The 12114-nt window shown below is 43.0% G+C and overlaps 1 protein-coding gene and 1 long non-coding RNA gene across 2 annotated transcripts in view; one reads left to right on the top strand and one right to left on the bottom strand.

Moving 5' to 3' along the window:
- Nucleotides 1-3340, top strand: part of LOC129382249 (uncharacterized) — a 29326-nt gene extending 25986 nt beyond the window's left edge. Inside the window, exon 3 of the long non-coding RNA XR_008610351.1 lies at nt 3077-3340. This is a non-coding gene — a long non-coding RNA (uncharacterized lncRNA). The remainder of the gene's footprint in view (nt 1-3076) is intronic.
- The window catches only part of LOC126521308 (PAX3- and PAX7-binding protein 1), a 41802-nt gene that overhangs the window by 22693 nt on the left and 6995 nt on the right, over nt 1-12114 (bottom strand). Inside the window, exons 5-10 of the mRNA XM_050169970.3 lie at nt 11221-11336; nt 8187-8278; nt 6539-6669; nt 5752-5941; nt 3347-3467; nt 1-88 (exon numbers count right to left, since the gene is read on the bottom strand). Coding sequence (XP_050025927.1) covers nt 1-88; nt 3347-3467; nt 5752-5941; nt 6539-6669; nt 8187-8278; nt 11221-11336 — 738 coding nt within the window. The remainder of the gene's footprint in view (nt 89-3346; nt 3468-5751; nt 5942-6538; nt 6670-8186; nt 8279-11220; nt 11337-12114) is intronic.

Below are 12114 nucleotides of genomic sequence, written 5' to 3'. Positions count from 1 at the left end.
CTGCGGCCCTCTCGCTCAGCAGCCCGCCAACTGCGCTGTTGGCTGCCTCGATTGTTAGGCTCCACGGGCAGTCCCCGCAAACCCTTCACTAAAAACAGGAAAAAAAATAAATAAATAACACAAGTTACAATGACTCATTTATTCCCATCACTCTATCACTGCAGACAGCAATTGTATGCAAAACTGTCTCTGACAATCCTTCTGCACACTTTTTCCTGATTTGCCAAGTAATCTTTCAAGCTTATGTTGTATCCAACTCAATTCTTTGCTATGGCTGAGTAACATTGTTCACTGTATCCCATACACACACTATCTACATCAAGCAAGTGCCTAGTCAAACCCAGTTGTAGTGAACATGGATAGAACAAATTTTACTATGCACCGAACAAAAGGAAATCAGCTATAAAAATACATCCAAATTTATTCCATATAATAAACTGCACATCTCATACATTGAACTACTTGCACCTATGGTTGCCACCAGAATGTGCCTGTGGCTGGCTCCCCGCAATGCATATTAGTAGAGCAGCAAAGGCGCATGCCGGTACACAAGCCAACACAAAATTGAAAAAAGCCAGTTTTCCCAGGAAGGATGGTGGAATTGACAAAAGGTCACTGATAAAGCTTGCTTACAATTCAGCAGTGATTGTCAGTTGGCTCGCCGAGGAGTTCAACATGCAGTAAAGCTGCATCTGCTTGTTCTGGCCGTCCGTCAATGCAGGCAAAGTTGGAGCAGCAAAGTCAGAAGTGCCAGCAAAAATTACTGTTCTTTGCGGAAAGTAGCTGAATTTCTTGAGATTAATTGATTTTTTTTCACGCACTGAGTGCCATCTTCTATCCTGTATACATTAATATCTTGCATACAGTGAACATGTATCCAAAATTTGTAATATGCTGGTTCAACTATATTGAGCTCTATCAGATACAGTGAAGCCTTGATATAACAAAATTCTTGATATAACAAAGTATTTAGGTTTTTATAACTTCTTGTCCATAAAACACCATGGATATTGAACCTCAACATAAAGAAGTGATAAATGGTCTGAATATAATTAAATTCACTGCCGTCGCAAAAGAATATCAAGTCAACAAATGGAAACATCCGCAGATGCAGATGGTCAAATGGTTTAATTACATATGGCTGCTTGCAAACGCACTTCTCAAAACGCACGCCGCGAGACCAAGAGCGACTGACAAAGCAGAGCAGCATGATGTTCCGTATAAAGTCCAAGTATAATAAGATCCTATCGCAGTCCGCGTGTTGTATGCTTTAGGTAGGAGTGAAAACATGCAAGGGTGAGCCGAGAAGAATGGCGGCTTGATGAGCGCCATCTTCCCACACAAGCCAGGAAAAAGTGGGACGGGGAGGAGAAGAGCGAGCTCGTGGTAACGCGATAAAGAGTGCACAAGGGCACGCTTGATCTGCTTGGAGCACATGTTTGATTTAGGCCATCATTTGTTCTGATGCTCTAAATGCACATAGCAGAAAGAAGTACAAGGAGAAACAATTTTTCATGCTTGAATTGTAGCGGGTATGCCTTGCTGCTGCCCACTGGCGAGTGGAAATGAGGTTAGCTTCCCCCCCCCCAAAATTGGAGGATACCTAAGCACTTATTATGAGCTGTGAATGCAAAGGCATTAATGTCCAATTGAACGCCACTGAGCAGTCCTTCAAGTTTTGCACTGCGAGTAATGTACCATAGCGATACATGCTGCTGGAGCCAGCGAGCAGTAGCAGCCTGCGGTGCCAACTTCGCACTCCACCGACGTCCTGCACAATGAAAGACTGAGGAAGCAGCAGTAGCCACCAAGGCTGGCAGGCACGCACAGCAGCTAAGGCCAGTGGGGCGGGGGGGGGGGGGGGGGGGGGAAGAGAGAGATCCGAGATACGGACTGCACGCCAGCTTCCAAGAGTGAGAGCGAGGGTGACATGTCATTGTGGCGATGTCCTCTTCCCTCATGCAACACCTGGTGCACTAACGCAGCAGCACGTTAACATAGCAACTACAGTAGACTTCCATTCACTCGACTCCAGTTAATTCAATCTCGGCTGAAGGTCCCAGCTGTACCCATGCATATCTATAGGCCCAAACTTTCTTTATTTTGATCCTAAAATTGGCCTTCACCGAATAATTAAAATTTGACCATTCAGTAGGCACATGCCTGAGCCCTATGGTGACCCCAATAGTGACCCCTTTAGCAGCAGTGTCTGCTTCAGCAGAGCTTAGGGGGAAGTGCATGCATTGAACACACATCTCCCATCAAAAAAAGCCAATTTTCAGCCTGCCCTTGGAAGATTTTCAAGCAACTGCAGTTCACAATGTCTGATTACGGTATTTACCCAGTTACAAAAATGCTCATTTCTTTTTCAAGAAATTGTAACCGAAAATTGCCTGCGCAGTACAATTGAACATAATGTCAAAACTGCCTTTGGGGCATTCGTATGCTTTACCTCATAACACGAATGTATTACAGCGATGTTGACTTTACCGCTATGCAGCGAAGCTGACTTTAGAAAACTGACCTCCACTGTGCAACACGTTAGACACTTGCGCATTTTTCTACCTATAAATCTGAGGCGCATTAGATTTCTGCTTTGTTTAGGAGATTTGATATCATTTTTTATGTTACTTTTCTATTTTGGACACATAGAAAGTGTGCATACGTTTAATTCAGGACATGTTAGAATCAGGAAAATACTGCAACATGAATCAGCGGTGTGCTTTTTGGCATCTTGTTTAATTCGGCCCGCCAAATAATTCGATAAATTTAACCAGTTTCATCAGGGTTGAATTAATAAATGTCAATTGCATAACTACGGGAGTAAGCACTGGAATAACACAATGAAACAGGGCCAAATACAATCGTATTACCAACCACAAATGTTACCACACCAATTTGCCCAGCACAGAAAGAAAGTGCATTACAGCAGCTGCGCCATAGGCTTTTGTGTTTTTGTAATGTCATGTGATGGCGAAGTGACAGCCAAACCTTAGGTCACTTGGGGGAGTCACTTTCCAAACACTTTGTCATAGTTTAAGAGGTTCAATTATTGTCATGTCAAGTTTCTTTTCAGGTACATCATGCAGAAACAAAGGAGTGAGCATGAAGCAACAGCAGCACCTGGCAAAAGTAGTTCATCCTCCATCAACAGCAGTGACAGAAAAAATGCAGTAGGCTATGGCTGCACATACCAATGCAAACTGTGTCTCTCAATCCCAGGATGCATGCCTAGGCTGTAGGGGTATTAAGCTTTATTCAGCTCCCATGGTCCGCAAAGCTTTTGCCTCATCTATCATACACATATGCATTCCCTGAAGAAAGAGAGTGGGACAACTGACACCACCTGCAAGGTTGCATTCTTCAGCCTGGTCTTTTATGTCCTGGTGCCGACGCTGTACAAGCTTCTCACTGCGCTGACAAAACAGCGACATCATGCGTCCCTCCAGGGCCAAGATCACGGGTGTCTGCAACAAGTAATTAAGGGTCACAATCAGCCAACGCACCGAACTCTTTTCTGTGTGCATCGCCAGCCAAACGCTTCACCTCAGTTTTACTGCAATAAATACCAGACGTGACTGACATAAAAGGGCCCTATAGACCAACATTCAAATTATGCTAGTAAAGTATTGTTTAAGAAACTCTTTTCTGTGTGCATCACCAGCCAAACACTTCAGCTCAGTTTTATCGCAATGAATGACCAGAGCCACATACCAGACGTAACTGACATAAAAGGGCCCTATAGACCAACATTAATGCGAATTATGCTAGTAAAGTATTGTTTAAGAGGAGATGCTCTTCAAAACAACTTCTCTTTGATTATTATTTTTTTTTATCGGGTTTTACGTGCCAAAACCACTTTCTGATAATGACGCACGCCGTAGTGGAGGACTCTGGAAATTTGGACCACCTGGGGTTCTTTAACATGCACCTAAATCTAAGCACACGGGTGTTTTTGCATTTCGCCCCCATCGAAATGCAGCCGCCGTGGCCGGGATTCGATCCCGCGACCTCGTGCTCAGCAGCCTAACACCATAGCCACTGAGCAACCACGGCGGGTTTGATTATTCTTGCTGGATATCTGAAAATATTGCCATTCATAGAGTATATTATATAGATTTTAAATATGTCATTAGTTTTCGTGTAGCTGTTATATTTTTTAGGTACTATGTCCTAAACAACGGCAAAATATAGTGAATTTTGCAGGCACTTTCTTGTGTATAAAATTTTGACAAACAGCATCGTGATGTAGCTTATTTAGTTTGCTGTAGACCGCAGACTGCCAATATTTATCCAAACAGCATGTACAATTACTGGAGCATTAGAAAAAAAATTATTACACTTTAAGCATTTTTTACACAATCCCATGAAATATAACCTTGTACTTTCGCAACTACTGCTGAGAGATGTTGCGATTTCAAGCAGATATCACCATATCAAAGAAGCAAATTGCCGATTTTACAATCTTCGTTATACTGTTAAAACTCAATATAAGAAAGTCGGTAAAATCGGCAGTTCGCTTCGTTATGTGAAATTTCTTTCTATTGAAATTCATCCTCTTATGCAAATGTATACAGTCGCCGATCGATTTTTCTACGGAAATGGGTCGCAGAATTTTCCGAATTATCAGGCAATCAAAAAAAGCAAATTTGAATGGAAAAATAATTCATTTTGATAAATTTATGAGTCCGCGACGAATGATGCGGTTTCATGCCACATGCATCAATATCTTCTCGGTGGTACGAACTAAGCCAAGACAGCCCTGCTTTCGCCTGCACTTCACCCCATGGATGATGACGTTGTCCGCACTGGGACGACACTATCAGGAAAAGCGCCGGCAGAGGGAAGTGAATGTTTCGTCTGCCTCTTGCTCCAACAGGTCACTGAAACTCATGATCACGCAGCCTCTGATACTAAAAGCGCGGTAAGAGAGTTTATATGGTGCCATGCCGTCTTGGCATGCCCACTCTTCGCACACGTGGCAGATTACCTCTAAAGCAGGGTGTGCGGCTGTGTATACGCTCAGCCACGCTTACAGCCGTGCACAGCCACGGCTAAGACACGTGCCAGAAATCGAGCTGTACGCCAACTTAACCTCCACTACGCCCCCACCCGCCCCCTCGCATGCACTTGATAACATAATCGTAAGCTGACTCCCCTCCCTTTCTTTGCCTTTGCTAGCGCGGGCAGGCGGCACTCGCGAAGCCGCCATCTTTCTTGTCTCACCTTCGCACACTTTCACTCGCACCTAAAAGCACACAGTGTGCGGGGCACAATAGGATGTTATCGCACTTGAACTTTATGCCGAACATGAAGCGGCTCCATTTTGGTGGTTGCTCTTGTTGCATTGTGCGCAGCTTGCGATTTCAAAGGTGCATTTGCAAACAGCCGCTTGTAATTCAATAATTTAATGACCTGCGTCTGCGGAAGTTTGTATTTATTGTCCCAGCATTGCTCTGCTGCAGCAGTGAAATTTAGTTATATTGAAATCACATGCAAATGCACTTCGTTATACTGAGGTTTTGAATACATGGTGTTCTATGGACAAGAGGCTATGAAAAGCTAAATACTTCATTATATCAAGAATTTCGTTATATTTAAGCTCAGTATATCGAGGTTTAACTATTTGGAACATTACAGTAACTGGCGAGTTGTACAGCCTAGTAATCACGTAACATTACCTATCCGCGCTGTCTATGTCACTGGGTCTCACAGTACGAATGAATAAGATCGCTATAGGTGCCTACCCACCTTGGCATCAAGGCATTCAATAAGATCAGCAGCATATGACCGCATCTCCTGGAAGAAGCGGAAGTTTGTTTCCAACTGTGGCTGCTCCTCACGAAGCTGTGCAGAGGCTTCTGCTGACACCTCCAGGTCAGTCAGCGCCTGCGTTTTCTGCCGCCGATGCAGAGCCAGCATTTCACGGACTGTATTGAGCCTGGAAGTGCAACCACACATTTTCAAACCTTGGCACAAGAAACAGAATTGTTGCCAATCTCTCCTCCGAAATACTGTGGTTGATTTTATACAAGTTCTTGTGCAAATGAATCACTAAAAAGCCCACAATCCACTCCAAATGCTAAGCATAGCAGCAGCGATAGCTGCAACCCCTTATCAACATTATGCATTTTGCAATAAGCTTGTGATAACCTCATGACAGGCATGTGATTAACGCGTGCATGCCTGGGTGGCTGATTTCGATTACACTAATATTGCCTTTAACAGTGACAGTCCATAACAGCTATCGCTGCCTGTACTACATTAACAAAGAAGGCGAAGCTTTCTCATAACATCTGAACTGCAAGTACAGTATGAAACTCTATGAGAATACTAGCAGAATTACTCCTACGTACTGTATGGAATGCAGAACCAGGTGAAGAATATGAAGTGCTCTAAATGACTAGACAGATGTGCAGGATATATGTGCAATAAGTGGACAACAGAGTTCATGCTCCTTGCCTGGTTTGTTCTATTTGATTTTCTTGTACGTTCAAATGTGGCCACAAGAAACAAAATTTCTGACAGGGCCCCTCACCGATCTGTGATCCGCTCAAGGACAGCCTGCGAGCTGAGGTTCTGCCGGTCCTGGATTAACACAGGGACCGGCTGCTCTGTGAAGTATGCTGGCACAATACAGGGTTCCTCTGGTGTCGGGACTGCTGCAACCTGCATACATTTACGCCAGCACCTTAACACACTGTTGGACACACCAAAGACAATGCGGCATGGCATCGAGCTAATTGAGAGTGTGTTCATCCCAAATGAAACATGTTGCATCTGTCTTTCTTCGTGCTGCTTTATTCATATTTACATGCATGATGAATGGATGAAGCTTTCTGTTCTTGCGTTGTTTTTTATGTGCGCATGGGCATCTTATACTGAAGAAATGCAAGAGGTAGTTTATTTTCTGCCCTCCTATCGTTGCCATCTTATTCAACAGTACACTTGACCCCTAAGTAAGTGACCACCAAGTGAAAGTTCATTGCCCAAGGCATAAATGGTAATGAGAAGGCATTGCAAGTCTTACAGTAGTAAAGAAATTTTCTCTCGTCACACTTTCTCCTTGCTCAAGCTCTCATAACGGTTCTATTGATATCAACCGAGCAGCATCTAGGCAACTACCAGAAGTTAGGAATTATGTCATTGTGGTGGTTACGGGACAGCTGAGAAAATTGATGCAAGGTGTCTTTCTTTATTTAACTTTTTTATGGAACCTGCCTCTGCCATCTTGATAAGAACTGCATTAAAGTGCTACTGAAACAGATAGCAATTATTCAGATAAGTGGTTATCAGACTGAAAAACATGCACACATACAAAGTTAATCATTTGCTTCTGTAAAGTAAAAAGTTCGGGCTTACCTAGATATAAATTGAAGGAGATCAACTTGTATTCCATTACAGCATGAAACAGGAAGATTAGAACCAAGGTGGCAATTACATTCTGGGGTATTAAGTTCCAAAACCATAATTTGATCATGAGGCAAACCATAGTGTGGGAACTCCGGATTAATTTTGACCACCAGGTCATCTTTGACGTGCCCCCAATGCACGAGACATGGGCCTTCTTGCATATTGCCCCCTACAAATATCGGCCGTTACAGCCGGAATTTGATCCCGCGGCCTTATGGTTAGCAGCACAACACCAAAGAAGCTAAGCCACCAGGACAGGTATCTTGAAAAGTGAATTAGGTACAACACTTAGTGGCACCTGCAGTTCCAGGAGCAAAGGAACAAGCAACTACTTTGTTGTTCAGCTTTGGAACAAGAATATCTCCGCAGGTTCTAGTTCTCATTAAATGAAAGCAATGATTGGGGGTTCTAGCTCCGTACAGGCTAATTTATTCTAAATGTAAATACTATGTTGGGCCAGCAGCTAGATGCTCAGTAGGATGAAAACAGAGACCTAAGCAGCCTTATTTATGGTATTTCTTCACAATAGACACTTCTAAATTATAAATTTTGAGTCATTTTAATTCAAACATCATTAAAGAGTTTTAAAACTTGGCATTTAAAATGTTAGTCTCGCCTAAGACAACTCAAAATGTGATAAGAACATTTGCCACACGTCTTTTTCCTTGCAGATAAGACCTGCAGAAGTGCTAGTGGTTCAAACACTGCCCTGTGTCGCAGAACATTAATGAATTTGAGCCAATATAACATAACTAATGAGGATCTGCACTTACTGGTGCAGTGCTGACGCCCTTCTTCATCTGCTCCTGCTCCCAGCGCTCCAACTCTGCAACATCCTCGCGAGCCACTTCGTCACCACTTTGCTCTGCAAAGGTAGCAGTCGTTACCACAGTTTTACCATCCTTACAAAAGCACTACTGCAGCAAAGGAAAGCCAATTGATCTGGCCAGAATATTGAACCGGAAAGTTTTTCTGTTCCAGTTCAGCATAAAGATTCAGTTCCAGTTCAACTCCACAGCAAGCAAATAACAGTTCAAACCGGTTAGAACCAGTTTATGTTCTTTACATAACCTAAGGATAATTAAAGGGAAACAGCTTTAATGTATTTTGTTCAAAAACTCAACAGTGCTTTAATACTAAAAGAAAATGCAGCTGATTCAACGAGTTAAAATCTATATACAGCGAAGCTTTATGTGAGTGTATTATAATGAGTTTAAATATGAATACATGCACGCAGGCACGCACGCACACGCACACACACACACACACACACACACACACACACACACACACACACACACACACACAAGCATGGCCAAACAGAAATTATACCAAGCCTTGTGTGAAACGGAGTCGCTGACTACTTGCAAACATGATGGACACCTCGAACGTCAGTACGCGCATACATATGAAGCGCAATTAAAATACATTCTATCTGCAAGAAGCGTTTACTTCCTCATTACTGTGCAGCCACGGATGCGCAAAGGTGAGCTTTCTGTTTTTTTTTTTTTTTTTTCTATTCCTTGCACAGCCAGCACCGCCGCTGCCATGGAGGCAAGTGCCATCCGGTGGTAGCACAAGGAACCCAGCGGCGCACACTGGGCGCATACCCTGCTGTGATTGGTTGGCCTATTCGGCAAGAGAACAGCGAGGCCACAGCCATGGTCACGAAACCTGGCAAGGTTCGCAAAGAAAAGCTTCGCTTTTAAAAAGACATTCATGCTGTTCTTCAGGGCAGAAGTATCTTTTTAATATCACGTTGTGTAGGCTCAGCTAGAAAGCGATATGTGACAAACAATATGTCATTTCTATAGTAATTACTTTAGCTGACACCCAGCTAAGAACTATTCTTATCAAGGATTATATATAGGTTTCCCATCACCAGAGCAGTGTTTGACATTCACCAATTACTAAGATGCCTGCCTCTCAATACGACAAGTTGAGAACCGCACTGTGGCACTGCTTCATATAAAATGACAGCAAGTTTGAGTGCATTTACAAATGAGGTAGCATGGTTGAGCGAAAAGTCCAGAAATGCATGGATGAAAAGTTTCAGATTAGGCGGCCAATGTGAGCCAAAAACCATTTTAGAGCACAGCTCTTAAGCTGCCCGTTCTCGCGTTAAGCGTCAGCGTGCCTCAAAGCATTATACCTCGTAACCGAGTGAACGAGCACAGGCAAAAGATAAAAGCAAACGTGAAGCGCAGTGGTAGATGAAAGAAGAGTGCACGAGAAGCGGAGGGAAAATGGCCTGTGCATATGCTGAATTGCCGGCGACCACGGCATCCACCGCCGTGTGGGAAATCTCATCTGCACTTCCAATGGGGGGGGCAGGCAGAGCTATGCTTGTCTGCGGCATAAGCTGCCGAGGTCAGTCCACGGTACCAGCGTGTGTGACCTGTATCACTGCTCCTGCAAGCGGCGATGGCGAGCAGCTACGAGTAAGGCTCAATGTGACGCTCCCTTGGGTGTTGTCGCCGCTGGCACTGGTGGCACGATTTCCCTGCGACGAAGGGTCGCTCTTGTCGTTGGTGGAACCAAAGCGTGAGAAGAAAAGTGTAGAGCCACACAAGACAATGGCTACAATATGGCACCAGAGTAGCATGTATCGTCTGTACGGAAACAAAGTGCGCTACTCACAATGTTCCTTTCCTAATATAAACTATGTACTAATATAATCATAATACAAAATATTGACATGTGAAATTAAAATACGTATAGTGCTGCACTCAAATTTCATATTAGGGAGTATTTTAATCATCGGTTAATTTTCTTTTCTTCTTCTTTTCAGTTTTGTTCCAGGATGAAATAGAAAGAAATTGTAACATTCGGTTTTAGTTCCAACATGCAAAAATAATGTTTCTTTCCTTTTCGGTTCAGTTGCAGTTTGATCCACTAAATGCGAAAGCATTAAATTCAAAAGGCGCAGCGCAACTGAGACAGACACAAGGAAACACAAGGCCACATCACAGCACTTGTGATGTAGTTTTGTGTTTCTTTGTGTCTGTCTCAGTGGTGCTGCACCTTTTGAATAGCTGGGAACTAACTCGGCTAAATCAAAGCTTTAATTCAAGTAATATTGTCCCCCTCCCTCCCCCCACATTTTTTTGCACAATTATATCCGTTAACAATCACCTTTAGTTTGCTTTGCAGAATCTGAATACTGGAAATAATACAATGCGTAAACCATTCGTGGTACATACATTGACTACTCCTCATTGCAGCTGCCCAGTGACTATAGCATTTTGCTGCTAAGTCCAAGGTCGCAGGTTCAATTCCAAGCTGTAGCCGTCACATATTGACGAAAGCAAAATTCAAAAAACAAAACGCTTGAGTGTACAGGTTTAGGTTTACATTAAGGAACGCTATGTTGTGAAAGTTAACTTAGAGACCTCCACTACAGCATCTCTCATAACCTCAGTCTTTCCTTTGACCATTAAAATTAATAAATAAATTGAGCAAGCAATCAATCAACCGATCAATCAATCAGTCATACATTCGCAACTGCTCCACTGAAGTCAGCCACTAGCGGAAAATTCAGTGCTGAAGCACAAGGACAAGCTGTAAAAATGATGACGCACAAGTCATTTATTCTGCTCCTAAATGAACAAGCCCACACGTTCACAATTGTCATGCTGCAATGCATATATGCATTGCACATGCATGCACACATCTATGCAGATACATTGTGCAATGCATATATGCACTGCACATGCGTACACACATTTATGCAGATACATAGTGTGATCCACTGAAGACAAAACTGACCTCAAAAGCTAACAGTAACGAAGATGCACACATACTGACCTTCCTGCGCTTGAATAAGCGCCTCCCTGGCACGCTGCTTCTCTATGGCGGCTGTGTTCACTGTAAAGTTGATGCGACCCTCCTCGTCTTCACTCTGGTCTTCCTCCTCACCAGCACTGCAGTTCATAGGATATTGCCACACCTCAGCAACATACAGTGCTGCTTTGTGACTGAGCAGAACAAGCTGTGCAGGTGCAAACGAGAACTGTGGCTGTCAACAGACTCGGTTTACAAAGGTTTATCGACTGAGAATCATTACAAAATGCATGCTCATTGTGTGGGCACTATGTAATAGAACTCGTAACGTGTCAGCATTGGCGATCCTAATCAAGAAATTGTGACACAACATTTTCGACCGGTCTTTTATTTTTTCTGTCCTAAATGAAGTTGCAAGCCCTCTAAAAGCTAGAAAAGAATACTTGCAAATATCAGGGGACACTAAACAATTTACTGTAATATTTGTTTCTATGAATTAGTAGTTTCAGTTTTGGCACCCTGTAAGTGGATACTTCACGACGTCGTGACACATTGGCTTGCTTCATTTCTGCGATCGCTACAGATGCCACACACAGGCACAGCCACAAGAAATGTCCACAGCACTCATGTTTATATATCTTTTATAAGAATTTCATCATGCCTAGCCTTATTGCTCCACAATGATAGCATATTTTGCTTTGTGTCATGACACCCAATATTGTTGATGACGCCAGATGTGGCATTTTGAGATCAACTTAAGTATTAGATTAGTATCTTGAAAGTCTTCACACTCATTAAGAGTCATCCTTTTATGCTCAAGAAGTATATCCTAGAGTTTCTAAAGCTTCAAAAATAAGCATCAGTACCCCTTTATAACTTAGCTATTTTCTCTATTTCGTGGAATTAGCATGATTGAAA

Source organism: Dermacentor andersoni, chromosome 6 (assembly GCF_023375885.2).
Source record: "Dermacentor andersoni chromosome 6, qqDerAnde1_hic_scaffold, whole genome shotgun sequence".
NCBI classification, from domain to species: domain Eukaryota; kingdom Metazoa; phylum Arthropoda; class Arachnida; order Ixodida; family Ixodidae; genus Dermacentor; species Dermacentor andersoni.
This window is presented reverse-complemented; position numbering and strand designations above follow the sequence as displayed.